Genomic DNA, 15,289 nt, shown 5'->3' on the forward strand with positions numbered 1-15,289 from the left:
CTGAATTCATCTTTCTTGAATATGGGTGACCAGAACTGTACATAGTATTCGAGATGAGGTCTTACCAGTGTCTTGTGCAATGGCATTAATACTTCCCTAACTCTACTGGAAATGCATATAAGGATCACATTATCTGCTGCTGCTACTTTTTTAAACAGACGTATCACACTGGTGGCTTATATTCTTTCTGTGCTTGACTAATACAGCCATATCTTTCTCTTTCTTTGTTTCCAACTGATTAACAGTTTAGCAGAAATTCTTATTAGTTCCTAAGTGTATGCCACTGCACTTAATACTATTAAATTTCAACCTATTTCTATTACCGTAGTCCTCTAGGTCATCCAATTCTTCCTGTATGATATTCGGATCCTCCTCTGTATTGACAAGGCCTCTAAACTTTCTGTCATCAGCAAATTTTGTTAGCACTCTTCTGTGTGTTTGTTTTTTTTTTTTTTTTTTTTGTGCCAAGGCCATTAATGAAAAGTGTTAAGTAATATCAGTCCCAAAGCATTAAAGAAATTAATGTCTGTGTCAAGGAACACTATCAGTAAATGTTTAAGGACAATGCCTGTATTCACATTTGAATGTGCTTCAAGATGGCCTAGGACACAGACTTTCTGGAACTCTGACTATTGTATTTTTCTTTAGTGTAATCTTAATATACACTGCAAGATTATGCAGAGAAAATACAAATGTTATAAACACGTGAGTGGCTTCAAGTCCTGGATAATCTAAAAATATAATGCAACTTACAATGTAGAGAGTGAATGGAGAGTATCAAAGGCACCTGGAGCAACTGTAGTAATTTGGTTGTCATATAAGGAGAGCAAACGGACAGAACTCAGTCCTGTGAAACTACCATTGCCTATGCAGCTTATGCGATTGCTCCTTAGCATCCTGAGAAAGAAAGGATTAACATTTATTACTTTAGGGAAGGTCCAATAGAACGATTTTTATCTAAACATCTTTCTATGTTTTAATACACTTAACATTTACTAAATTTAATCATATATTACATTAACCATTTTGGTATTCAATATAGTTAAACATTACAAAAAATGAAGTATCATTAGATCATATATATATATATATATATATATATATATATATATATATATATATATATAATATTATTGCAGAGCAACAAACTAAACTGAGGCATATTTTTGAAGACACCATTTATTATAATGAAAACTCACTGTAATTTTAGTGTTTTAGCTATGTGAATATTTCAGTAACTTTACAGCTCATGTGAAGATCCCAACTGAGAACTGTGACAGCTCTTTCTCTTTGCTGTCAGACAACTGCTTCTACAAATTAAACATTTACATGGTTATTTGTTACAATTTTTATATATTCTGGTGGTATTTCAGTCCATATTTCCATTGCAATATGTAAACTAAATTGCAGAAAGCACTCTTAACTTGCTCAACAAATCTCAATTAATAGAAACCAGTGTGATTCTAACACAGTGGTTCCAAAACTGTGAGGTATGCCCCCCAGCGGGAGCATGGAGTAACATCCAGGGGGCACGGCAGAGCCTGGTCAAGCCCCATGGGTGAGGGAAGAGAGGGAGTGCCACACAGCCCCACTCTGCCTTCATTTTCTCTCTTGTCCTGCTCCCCGCCCTGGCTTCATGGCCGATGGGGAGACAAATTCCATTACTGGGAAGGGGGATGCAAGAGGAAAAGTTTGGACATCTACTTGTTGTTAGAACAGTGAAAGTTTAGAATCTTCAAAAAAAATTATCTTCCTAAAAATAGACTTCTCTAAGTAATATTATAGGATCAATGCAATTTCAAGTTTTGCTGTTTTTTTGCTTGATTGTTAATAAACCCTAGAATAATTTTTCCTACCTAGATTCATAAGAACAGCAACTATCACTGTCAAGTTTGAAATAAAAATAAAGCTAAAGTTAAATAAAATTTAAAATCTTTGGTACAACGTATCCAAAAATATCTGCATCCTTCTTTACTGCAGAGCCCAGAAGACTGCAGCTGTTGGCTCTGCAGAGGGCTGATCCGCTGACTAGAAAGTTTTAGAGTACAAGAGAAGCCCCAGAACAAAAACAACAGTTCTGTGGCTGAGAGTTGAGGAGTTACCTAGGAAGCAGAGAGGACTAGATAAGAATGTAGTAACAGCTTCAAGCCAGAGCCCATTGAATCATCATCTTTGGCTAACTGACATTAAATAGTTTGGGAAAGACCCTCATCCCACATTTCCGCATCCACTGTATCTATCTCCTTCCTCTGGTGTAATTCTCAACAATTGCATTGATAGAATCAAAAATACTATTCTAAGGATGTGGCAGTGCAGAACTGCTGCATAGTTCAGTAGGCATGTACAGTTTTTTGTAGACAAGTAGCCCCAGAAATGAATTTCAACTAGATCAGGCCGAAGTTAATGAATTCACACTAAAGTGAAAAAGCTTGATGTAAAATGAAAGTAAGAGCTAGGATATGCTTCCATGTTCCATATTTTTTTTTCTTCAAAATGAAGGTTACAAAAAATGTAGGAATTTACGTCAAGTCTAAGATCTAGCACAGAACGGGAAGACAGACAACCAATTAGTTAGACTTACAATGTTTTAAGACTTTCTAGTCCTTTAAACATCTTGTGTCGAATAGTCTCCAAACGGTTACTGGTGAGCAACAGTTCATTCACACCAGATGCTCCTTCAAATGCTCCTTCTTCAATATCTGTGATCTTGTTGTTGCTCAGATTTCTATTTTACATTCATGAAAAAGAATTAGTAGCCTTTTAGTGTCTTAGGCTAATTAACTGTTAAAGAAACACTGCAGACTACCATAGCCTTAGGCTATTTTAAGTAGTTACTATGTAAAACTGGAGAATAAATTCATTTCAGTAAAATATCCAATACAGAGATTTTAATCCTGCAAAACAAATTTCAGTACAAACTTAACAATAGAGACTGGGATTTTCAAAGGAAGTTGAGTTTTTTTATCTCCCACTGAAAGAATCTCAGGGTTGCTACCAGTGCTTGCATAATACAAGAAAAATTTTTCATCAAAATTTCTAAAGATACTCAATTGAAATAGTGTGTTAATGTTTTCATTCCTTGCAGCGTTTTGAATCCGAACAACAATGTAATGTTGCCTGAGAAACAAAACTGAAAAGAACTAGTTTAGTTTCAGTTTCTAAGCTGAGAGAAAGATGCAAAAAGTAAGTAGCACAAAGGATGACAAGTAAATGAAATATTCAGGATCTATACTATTACTAAAAAAAAAAAAGTGAGGAATTTTTAAACCAACAAGAGGTATGGTTTATGTCTCCTCTTGTGGAGAGCAGTTCTAAAATATGGGAAGAAAATCTGCAAAAAATGTTACACCATTTTTTGCATTTTTTTGTCAGTGTTGAAATTTGACTCAAAATGAGCAGCAGTGACTTTGTATTTTGAAAAAGTATCTAATTTCAGTATTTACACATTGCTTTAAAGATTTTAGTGATACATCTGTAATAAGCCATATTTTACTTAAATTTTAATTTAAACACCAAATGTATTTATACACAGTATGATATAATACAGTAGTGACTTTTTACAAAGCAATTACATGATCAAAACAACATATAAAATGAAGTGATTCTAAAGTCTTATTTCTTTCTTGCTGGTATCTATATTTGGAAGAAAAACAAACATAATTTTGGTGTTTTTTTGGAACATCGCTTTTATTTATTCAATTTAAAAAATATAAATTATTCATTACATCTAAAATACATAGTCACACCAGAATGAATCTGTATCAATATCTGACAAATGTAAAACCTAAAGTTGTTGCTTCAGTTGAGTTTTGACTACTCAGTTCTTGCATAATAGTTTCAAATATATCTTGCTCTTGATGAAGGATATGATTTGGTCTGTGGTTAAAGCACAGATCTGGGAACCAAGAACTCTATCCCTAATCCCAGATTCACAGATGACTTGATGAGTGGTCTAGGACAATCTCCTTTGTGTCTTATTATCTGACTTTCTCCATGTGTGAAGTGGGAATATTACAATACTATTTACCTTTTGTTCAAGGATTAGTTAACATTTGTACAACTCATCAGTGAGGCACAGTGATATAGTGTTGTTACTATTGACAGAACATCAACTCGATTAAATATTTAGGCCCTAGTCCTCCAGTGTGCTGATCTATTACCTTTCTCCTGCATTCGCTGCTTGCAATAATAATGATATCGGTATATATGACTGATCTTGATGTGTTACTCATTAGTTTGGAACAAGCAAGGGGACAAGTAGGTGAACAGAAGTAATTGGATTGTCAGGCTTGCTATATAAACAATTTGATGCATAGAAAGGATTGACGTGACTGGTTAGTTTTAATGATTAGGCTTAATTATGGAAATGCAGAATGCCACAGATGGAACAGGCACAGGCATTGACCTTCTGATAATTGGGGTATCAGAACAAATCTGGGTATGTATCCATGACATCTAGATCATAGACTATCAGGGTTGGAAGGGACCTCAGGGGATCTAGTCCAACCCCCTGCTCAAAGCAGGACCAATCTCCAATTTTTGCCCCAGATCCCTAAATGGCCCCCCTCGGATTGAACTCGGAACCCTAGGTTTAGCAGGCCAATGCTCAAACCACTAAGCTATCCCTCCCCGCTTTAATTTGGAGATATACCTATCTCAGAACTGGAAGGGACCTTGAAAAGTCAGAGTCCAGTCCCCTGCCTTCACTGCAGGCCCAAGTACCATCCCTTATTTTTCCCCCAGATCCCTAAATGACCCCCTCAAGGACTGAATTCACAACCCTGGGTTTAGCAGGCCAATGCTCAAACTACTGAGCCTCTTTAATATCTCTTTAATATTAATCCAGGCTGAGATACTATATGCAAGTTAGATAATGTGGGGTAGAAGGCACCATGCCTAGTCGTCTTTCCTCTGGTACACTCAGGCTCTGAACTGTTGTCAACTGGATCTGTGGCCTTCTGAGGTTCTCCACTTGCTAATTTTCATCTATTCATCTCTTATAGTGTAAATATTAACTGTGTTTATTACTCTGACACTGTTGGTTACACAGACTGTTTGGTGGGATAAGTTTATGCTGTGTAGCTGTGATAGTTGTACCAGGCCCTTTGAGGCCTCCTGCAGGAGACCTCATGGTCCTACCACACCCTGCCCCAGGAAAGGAACAGTGAAGGTGGGTCCTCTAGGCCTGCTTAGAGAAGCCCCAGGTGCCTGAGAGAGACCCAGAAGTAGAGTTGCAGAAAGCAAAATGCTGCCAGAAGGGGGGAGAGAGGACCTGAGAACTGTAACCCTAACGTAATGGGTGAAAGGAAAGAGATTAGCTGGGAAGAAGCCCAGGGAAAACACTAGCAGCTAACAGATAAGGGAGTATTGCATGACTGCTGTTCATAGGGTCCCTGGGTTGGGACCCAGAGTATGGGTGGGCCCAGGTTCCCCCACTGGCCACTAGAGAGATGGCCCAAGGCCCAAGAAGGAGAAAAGGCTTGTTTAGAAGCCCAAGCAAAGGGCTGGAATTTAAAGGATTCAGGGATGGGATTGAAGATCCTGGTGGGGGGGGGGGGGAGAGACCATCTGGTGAATTCTTGGCTACCCAACCAGAATGGGATTGAACTTGAGAGAGGACCTGGCTGGAGAGCTGGGGCAGGGAGTACTGGTAAAGACAGAGTCTCTGGGGAGAAAGCCATGGGGGCAGTACTTTATAACAGAGAAGGGGACAGGGAAGGACTTGAAAGTTAGCCCAGATGGGACTGAGAACTGAGCCCAGAGACAGGACTGAAAACACTAACAAGGGCACAGCATAGTCCTTGTTGGACCTTTGTTACTCAGGAAGGGGTTCCTTCATGCATATTGGCTGTGTGTGACTTGGCCAGAGAGTTGAGCCACTGATGACCTGCCTAGCGAGTTCAACAACCTATAGCAGGTGCCAGGAGCAGAAAAGATTGCAGTGCCACACCCAGCCAACAGAAGGCAGTGCCCCATCACAGTAATATTAATAGGTATCATAATAATTTGGCTTCTTTGTAAAGTTATAATTGAACCTATACCATTTTACTGCCAATCACTTAAATCCCAGAGAGAAGGGGGATTTCTTGGGCAATCTCAGGGGTAGCCCATTTTGGGAAAGAACCTGTGATTGATTATTAATAATAAACATTGTATGATAAATCAGTTGCATTATTACTTGTAAGGGCTACAAGTGACATCTGTGCAGGCAGACCCCTGAGCTTGTGCAAAGCTCCACACAGGCACAGGATCTTCTGCCTATGTGGTTGACCTTGCAGATTCGGTATTTCTTTTTAGTCAACATAATTGACTTATCTGTACCTTATTCAGTTAGCTGCAGTACTTTTTAACATGTGAGATTTGTATTAGAAACTTACAGAAAAATATTAATAGCAATGCTAACTTTATGCTACATTTCTCTTTACTCTAGCTTCTTCTTAACAGTCTCAAATTCAAAGCCACTCTATGTTAGGGATTAAAATTCTCCATTTTGTTGCTTCAAAACACTCTATCCTAGAAATCGGCATTTAAATTTAGATCACCTATATCCTTTACTGCATTCTGTTTCACAGCATGAAAAACATAAAATCATTCAATGTATATCTCTCATGTATTCTTGAGTATGAGACACTGATATCAATTTTGCTAACTTTACGTATTTGATTTCTTTCAAAGAAATGTAGTGCTTGTGAAAAGGGTTAGATTGACAGCCTTGTAGAATGAAGACCTCTTTATCCACAGGACAGGAACAGCAGAGGAAATAGCAGTGCCACCATACCTATACTGGCTCAACAATGGGTATATCTACACTGCAATAGAGGTGTGATTGCAGTACTTGTAGACGTACCCAAGCTAGCTTTAATCTAGCTAAGTGGAGGACCAACAGCATGGACTCCAACATAGGCTGTACAAGCCCTCCTGGCACTCTGGGTACAAAGTCCGTGCTGTTGTGGCTTTGCTTATATTGGCACTCAAACTAGTTAGATTAAAGCTAGCTTGGGTATGTCTACACATGCTGCAATCCCACATTCTATTGCAGTGTAAAGATGTCCTAAATGACTCAACTGTGACCTAGAGTGACAAAGTAGGGGTGAGTGAGTAGTTAAAATGGACATGGCATTTGATCTTTGGTCTCTCTGAATCTGCTATACAAATACTGATAAGTACCACCAGTGATGGTGGTTTTCGTGGGGTGTTGGACACCCTCCCACTAAGAACTGGACTGTGCATATCAACTCATTTCACATATGGCTACTGAACAACCCTCGAACTGTGATAACTTTTGGCCATTATTAACCTAGGTTGGCTCCTTTTTTACCGTCACATGTAGCAGTCATTTTATTTTTCTCTTTATATAAAAGTCAACAGTGGATCATTTTTTCATGAATTTGCTAGGATTGTATTCCCTTTCCTTAGTACTTATGTTTACAGTTTGGAAGAAACATTAATAAAGACTGACACAAATATCACTACAAAAAGTGACATGTCCACCTTACTCTCTGACAAGTATTTCTGTCCTTCACTAAGCTTAAACAAAAGACTTTTCATAGGCTTTTTGTTTTGGTTTTTTGAAATGACTTTTATGAAACTGTCTAACCTTCTCTTGGAATATGAATTGTGGACATTAATTCAAACGGATGAGCTATCAAGCCATTTTCCCAATTTAGTTTTGACATTTTTCCCTAATGATAGTTTGATAAAGCAAAAAGTCAAAGGCATGTCCTGAATGTGCTGAAAGAGGCAGAACAGCATGGTTCGGGAGTAATAGAGGAAGTTACAAAAGATTACTGGAACTGTTTTTGAACTGCTCAGGTTGCTAGATCCCTGCTTTGGCTGAACAACAGACCAGCTGGCTGAACACTAAACTAAAGGTGTCAAAGATGTACAGCATGAAGTTGCAACTGACTGTGCTTTGCTCCACAGAAAAGACCTGCCAACTTTGATCTAACTCAGTCATTAGGTCAAACCATGCTACAGTACACCTTTTGATTTCTGAATGGAATATACTGAGTCTCTCAGATGTGAACTAATAAAGTTTATAGAAAAGTACACCATATACTAATATAACATTTGAACAGATGTCAGTGAAGATAAACTTACATTTTACGCAGCTGAGGAAGCTTCTTAAAGATCCCAGTTGCCTCTAACACTGTGAATTCATTGTTGTTCAGTCTCCTGGAGAAAACAGCAACAATAGTCACAAAATTATTCCAGCACCAACATGGCTTGACAGACTATTTTCTAGATTACATGATTTTTTTTCATCATAAAATAACTAAAATATCTGCAGTACTCGGGTAAGATTTCAAAATATGCTTCCCTTTCTAATTCTGTAGTCCCTGTGTACACATCTGCCATTTCAATTAGAGTTAAGAATGCACAGGGCTCCAGGATCAAGAACAGAATGTAAATATTAGAAATACAAAATCTGAAGGGAAATATAAAATGTTTTAATTTAGATCCTCTCTCTTTTTACTGATACATAATAAACTAACATAAGAGTCCATTGAGGGAATCTGATGTCGGCATACCTTCTACCCTAATCTGCCTTCTGGGATAGGGTAATACCACTCTGTTGTTACACTCTCTCCTCTTGCTACTGGGAGGGGAAGCAATTTGCAGAACATGCAAAGAGCTAGTTGCTGGCAATATTCAATTAGGGAACAAAAAGGAGCAGCCTCATGACCCCATGAAGGTGTCATTTGTCACATCTATAAACTTTGTTTTTGCAAGAGACTTTCAAGGTTCAGGACTAAAGGGCTGCTCATCTCTCTCCTTCATGAAGACTGGGGAGACTGCTCCACTGTTAAAGTTTTATTCCCCTCAGGGACAGCACATCACAAATATTCCAGGGATGGTCCCATAGCAACTTGTAAATATCTTGAAGTATATACAAACAACTGAAAATTGGTCAAGTGTTCATTACAGAATATCAGGTGGAGTCTGAGACATCTGGAGCGTCTCACAGAAATATCATTTACAAGGATGAAATTATTCTTTTATACTTCCATTCTCTTGACTGGGAATAAAGGGCTCTAAACATAGCAATGTTTTTAAGCCCTAGGGTAGGCCCATGATTGCTAGCTGGTGTCAACATGTTCAGCCTTAGACCACTGACCTCAGGTCATTCCGTTCCATCTATCGTCAGCATCTAAGAAAGCACCAAAAGCTACTCTTGTAGTGCTTCAGGAAGGTAGGTAATGAACACCAGATGGCTGCTTGAAAGATCTTAAAACAATGATTCTCTGGCCCAGAAACCAAAGCGCCTTTAGCAGAGTGAGGCCTGAACCCTGAGAGGCTGTTAACTTGGGTGCATACTGACCAATAACTGTGACTACACTGAGTAACCTTTAAAGCGGTCTTTTATAGGATGGAAGAGGGTTTTGGATTCTATCCTTTCTTTCTTCACCAATAAACAAGTTTACCAAGGACATGTAGCACTTCCTGGAAGAGCTGCTTTCCTACATGTTAACAGACTATCTAACATTGCAACACAAGGCTTCTCTAATGCCAGCCATTCAAGTATCAGGAGAAGCCTGTGAGGAGAAATGGGGGGGGGGAATCAGGCCCAGGTCCAAGAAGAAAGGGAAGGGTCTCTCGGACTCTAAGCATTTTCTATAACATCCTTTGATAGAGATGAGACTCAGCTGCAGTAAACTCAAAGACAGACAGACACCCTGGGGATACACAGGCCATGTAGTTATCCTTGGCTTTAGCTTGTAGACATGTAGTGATGTCATAGGTAAGCTCTACCACTGGAAGCCTGAATATTCCAGAATAACCAGAAAATAGTCCCCACAGAAAGGGGAAGAGGAAGGAATTCAGAGACATCAAGAGGGATTTTTCTGCCAGGCTCCTTTAAGCAAATCTGACATTGAAGTAGCTGTTAGCAGGAATTGCTGCTTCACGTGGAAACCAGAACTCAGATTTTCAGTCTGCTTGTCAAATAACTGTAAACTAGACTTCAAGAAGAAGCAGATTGAATCTTGATAAGATATTGGTGGCCTCCAAAATCAAAGGCCAGTGCTCTTAGTTGAAGCAGTATTAATCACCAACCTGGTGCCTAGCTCTGACATAGTGCTTTTCAGTCTTTAGATCTCAAAGCGCTTTACAAAAGACGTAAATAGGAAGTTGTTGTTAGGGAACGATTTTAAGATTTTTCTCTTTATTTTGGAGTTTCTTGGTAGTTGGTAGGTTATTCCTGTATGAAGGACAAGGAAGATGGGATGAAGTCTGGATCCGTCTTCTTGCAAGCTGAGGCTCATGCAGCATCATTGCTTTTGGTGCTGCATGTGTGGCGATATAATGCACACTACTATAATAAAGTCAAGTCCTCAGTGGACCGGCAAGGAAGTAAGACACATGGCCTGAAAGGATAGAACTTGTACGGTTGTGGATCACATGGAATTTGTATGGTTGGAATTGAACTCCTCTAGTGAACAGCTTAGATTTTGAATTCTTAAATATTTGTTCAAGAGGCTTGTTTTCTGTGATCATCGTATTCCATACACATAGCTTTAAGTCACAATGAGAGCTTCTTTCTCGATTGTTCCATTGGTGTCAGTGTTCTCCTAGCAATGGCAATTATGCTGGCAGTGTTTGCCATTGTGTGCTGGTGATGCCACCATCAAGTGTTTGCTTGAAAGTAGGATATTACACTGTCACTGGTCAAAGCGGATAAGGAAGCAACAAACTGTTTGAGGGCATTGGTATAGCTTCTCAAGTTTGGACTTCTCAGGTTTATGGCTTCTCTTTTAAGCCACTATGGTGGAGTGTGAAATGAAGTGTGCACAACAGCTGAGCATTTGCAGGAGGCTGTGTACTCCACTGAAACTCTGTGGTGCTGCTAAACTTTTGATGGCGACTATCCAGTTTGTTTCTGGTGCTATGCCAGCCGCTGAAAAGTTATAGCAAAAACAGTAAAGAGGATTTATAGAACTGATATTTTATTCCATTTAGAGTGAGGTGGTTCTCCTGGAGTGTCTTGAATACTGATTTCAGTGATTTGTCAAGGGCCTCATGAGTTGTCCCACATGTCAGAAAGTAATCGGCAAAGTATCTTACTTCCGGGATGCCTTAGGGCTCGTTGGATTGTGTTCCAGAGCACCTCAACAGCAGAACAGATACTGCGTGACCACCTCCTGTGCCCTTATTTTCTAAAGGACTTTGGGAACAACTAGCAGAAGAGGAAATGATTAGAGCAAGGCTTGGTTCACTTGATAAAGTGATTCATTACCCACAATTATGCCTCTATCCTGGCTATATTATTCATGTGTGTTGCGAACAGGTCTGTGGCTGGTCCTGAACTAATACAGAGAAATATTTTCTTGATGAAATCCTAAGTGCTGAGCCAGTTCAACACTCCAAGTACATGAGTGGCCCAGATAGCAAGTGGGAGAAATCCTGCAAAGGAGAACATCTTTCTCATCTCCTTGGATAGGGACTTGCTTCTTGTTCCACACTGCTTGTTAATTAGCTATAACTGCAGATATTGTGTCTTAGCGTACATCCACGCTGCAACAAAAGATCCACAGCAAGGCAGCAGCTGACCCCGGTCAGCTGAATTGGCTCATGAGGCTAAAAATTGAAATGTAGATACTTGGGTTGGAACCTCAACTCTGAAACCCTGCAAGGGGTGGGTGGGTCTCAGATCGCAAGCTCCAGCCCAAACATCTACCCTGAAATTTTTACCCCACACCCGAGCCCTGTGAACCCAAGTCAACAGACCTGGGCTCTGAGCTTCAGTGCCATGAGGGTGTGTTGTTTTGTGGTGGTTTTTTTGGAATGTAGCCATACCTTTAAGGCTAGAGGCCTGAAGCCAGCCAATCCTGAACAGCTGAGCATGAATCTCCTGATTCTCCTCTAAGAGCACTAGGAAGTTGCTGAGTTTTTTTTCAGGGAGTTCTCAGGAAGAACAGAAGTGAGTATAGAGGCTGCTGGGAGCGAGTAGGCTCCAGCAGAGAAACCTGAAACCTGGGTAGGGAGACAACAGGCAGGGAAGGTCTGGGAGAATGCATGGACTTAAACTTTTATTTTGAATGTTTTAATTTAATAAAGCAGGGACTCCAACTGGGAGAAGGACTGGGGCCTGGAAGCCAGAGCCAGAAGGCTGAGCTCCAGCCAACAAGGTCTGGGAGTAGGCAGCAGGGGAGTTTGGAGCTGTGCCAGCTTAATGCTGGCGGGAAGACTTTTATGGTTTTTTTTTTTAACTTTAATACACCAGACCCTATTAGAGGATTTGTAAAAGCCTCTTTTTAAGTTTCAGTAACCAAGAGGGGAAATTGAGGTGAGGGACTGCTTATAGGGCTGCCGCTCTGAGGCCATGAGGGGTGACTGGGAGAAGGCCACTCATTGACAAACAGCATGGCTCTAGATCCATCCTTGAGCTTGAGGAGAGTGATGTGGTATTTCTCATCAATTCTGGAATCCTTAAGATGAGAGAGATAAAAGTTGTTCCCCAATTCCTTTCTGCTGAATAGCAGTGATTAGCACACAGTGAAGATTCTCCAATGCAATCTGCATTGATTTCTTTCACAACCTTAAGAACACTCAGTTCTGCATGTCACCCACTTTGCAGCTCCCCTCACAGAGCATTGATGGGTCCATGATACAACCTTTGTTGACAAATACAGGATTCCCAGTAAAACAAACTTTGAGGCTGAGATGTCTGGATCTTTTCTGCCATGTCCATTTTCTTGCCCATTATCAAAATTGGGTCCTCTATGGAGGGATGAAGTGTTCTGGAAATAACTTCTGTCAAACTAATTTTTTTTTTGGGTGTGGGGATGAGATTACAAGAATGCATACTGAAACAAACACCACTACCTGCCTCTTCAGCTACTGCCCAATTTCTCTTCTTTGTCAAACTTAGTGGTTGTAGACAACATGTTTACTAACTTGTATTCCTCTCCTCCAATTCCCTCTCCATCTCCCACCAATCAGTTTCCACTCTCTCCATTTAAACTGACCTCACCAAAAAGTTTTTGAATTACTACTTAGCCAAAGACCAGTGCCTCTGCTCTATCCTCATCCTCCTTGATTTCTCTGTACTTTGACACCACTAATCATTATCTTCCTCTTGAAATCCAAAACTCCACTGGTTTCAGGGTTGCACCCTATTCTGCTTCTCCTCCTATCTTTCTGATCCACCTGAATTGTATCATTTGGTGGGGTTTTGCCTTCTTTCTCCTTCAGTGGGCACCTCCCAAGGCTGAGTCCTTGGCCCTTGGCTCTTCTCTCTCTCTCTCTCTCTCCATCATATATCTAGGCACTGTTATACACAAGCATGGCTTTACATACTGTATGTCAATAACTTGCATATTTATTTCTCCACTAAAAAACGGTCTCCCTTGACCCAATCTTGCATCAAAGCTTATCTTTCGGACACCTCTTCATCAACATCTATCCAGCAGTGCAAACTTAACATGGCTAAAACTGAACTTTTGCTTTTCCCACACAAGCCTCTTCCTCTCCTCAGTTTGTCTATCCTCATGAACATCACTTAGCCCTGCAATTTGGGCATCTTCTTCAATTCAGCCCTCTCTCTCAACTCACAGATTCAGACTATATCCAAGTAGTCTTGTTACAACATTTCAAGGATTTAGCCTTATTGGTATGTACAGACTGCCAGGATCCTTGTTCGCGCCTTCATCACCTCATGCCTCAACTACCAGAATCTCATCTTGACATCAGTTACATTGCAACTCCTCCAATCCATTCAAAATGCTGCTGCTATTTCTATTTTGTCACCACCTTTCTATTTTGTCATTCTGACTATATTATATTTCCCCTCCTTGCGTCTCTCCACTAGCTCTTGCTCTTCCACTGCATTAAACACAAGCTCCGTGTCTTTGCCTTTAAGCCCCTTCACCATTTAGTCCACCCTATCTGCCAGGCCTACTAGCACATCAAGGCATCAACTCATAAGAACCACCAAACTGAAGCAGACCAATTGTCCATGTAGCCCAATATCCTGTCCTCCAACATCATTTTGTATGTATAGTTGCAATTATGTTTTCCAATGTGCATTACTTTGAACTTAACATTGAACTTCATCTGCCATTTTGTTGGCCAGTCACCCAGTTTAGTGAGATCCCTTTGTAACTCTTTGAAATCAATTTTGAATTCAACTATTTTGCATAATCTTGCATCGTCTGTAAACTTTGCCATCTCACTGTTTACCACATTTTCCAGATCATTTATGAACATGCTGAACAGCTCTGGTCCCAGTAAAGGTCCTTGGGGACCCCGCTATTTACCATTTTCCATTGTGAAAACTGACCATTCATTTCCTACCTTTTCTTTCCTATCTTATAACTAGTTACTGATCCATGAGAGGACCTTCCCTCTGATCCTCTGACCAAGCTTACTTTGCTTAAGAGCCTTTTGTGTATGACCTTGTCAAAAGCTTTCTTAGTCTAAGTACACTATATCTAAGGGATCACACTTGTACATATGCTTATTTTCACCCTCAAAGTATTCTAATAGATTAGTGAGTCATGATTTCCCTTTACAAAGGCTGTGTTGACTCATATATGCATTTGATTCTGTTCTTTACTACAGTTTCAACTAATTTGCCTGATACTAACGTTAGGGATCAGAGTAGCAGTCGTGTTAGTCTGTATTCGCAAAAAGAAAAGGAGTACTTGTGGCACCTTAGAGACTAAAAAATTTATTAGAGCATAAGCTTTCGTGAGCTACAGCTCACCTTACATTAGCTTTCCTTCAGTCATCTGGCATACAGGCTGATTTAAGCGGTAAGTTACATACTAGTTTAATTCTGCAATTTCATATCCGAGTTCCTTCAGAACTCTTGGTGAATACCATCTGGTTCTGGTGACTTTATTGCTGTTTATCAATTTGTTCTAAAACTTCCTCTATTGACACCTCAATCTGGGACTGTCTTCTTTGTTACACATCTGTACGTCACTGAGCATAAGGTGGTCCTGCTTCTTGATTGGGTCACCGACTTGCTACTTTAATATAAATAAAAAAATAACACCCCCCCACACACAATAAAAAATAAAATATACAGTGGATAATCATGGAGTAGAAACATGGCATGTACTGCAGTTACTTTATTAATTTGTTAGTTTAGATATTCTGTTTTGCTTTTTGGGTTGAGTGTTAACAAAAATGCTTTAAATTTGGTTATAACATCATTCAGTATTCAAAACAAGGGGGAGGGGGAAGGGAGTAGTTTGAGCTTTTTTCCCCCTCTTTCTTTTAAGCTGTTGACTTTTCATACCAAAATTTTAGCTGTACTTCCACTGCCGAGCAGCACATTATT

At 39.9% G+C, this 15,289-nt stretch overlaps 1 protein-coding gene across 1 annotated transcript in view; it reads right to left on the reverse strand.

Moving 5' to 3' along the window:
- Window positions 1-15,289, reverse strand: part of SLIT2 (slit guidance ligand 2) — a 194,954-nt gene that overhangs the window by 90,040 nt on the left and 89,625 nt on the right. The window contains exons 13-15 of the mRNA XM_043514071.1: window positions 8,101-8,175; window positions 2,582-2,725; window positions 754-897 (exon numbers count right to left, since the gene is read on the reverse strand). Of these exons, the coding sequence (XP_043370006.1) occupies window positions 754-897; window positions 2,582-2,725; window positions 8,101-8,175 (363 nt within the window). The remainder of the gene's footprint in view (window positions 1-753; window positions 898-2,581; window positions 2,726-8,100; window positions 8,176-15,289) is intronic.

The sequence above is a fragment of the Dermochelys coriacea genome, chromosome 4 (assembly GCF_009764565.3).
Source record: "Dermochelys coriacea isolate rDerCor1 chromosome 4, rDerCor1.pri.v4, whole genome shotgun sequence".
NCBI lineage: Eukaryota > Metazoa > Chordata > Testudines > Dermochelyidae > Dermochelys > Dermochelys coriacea.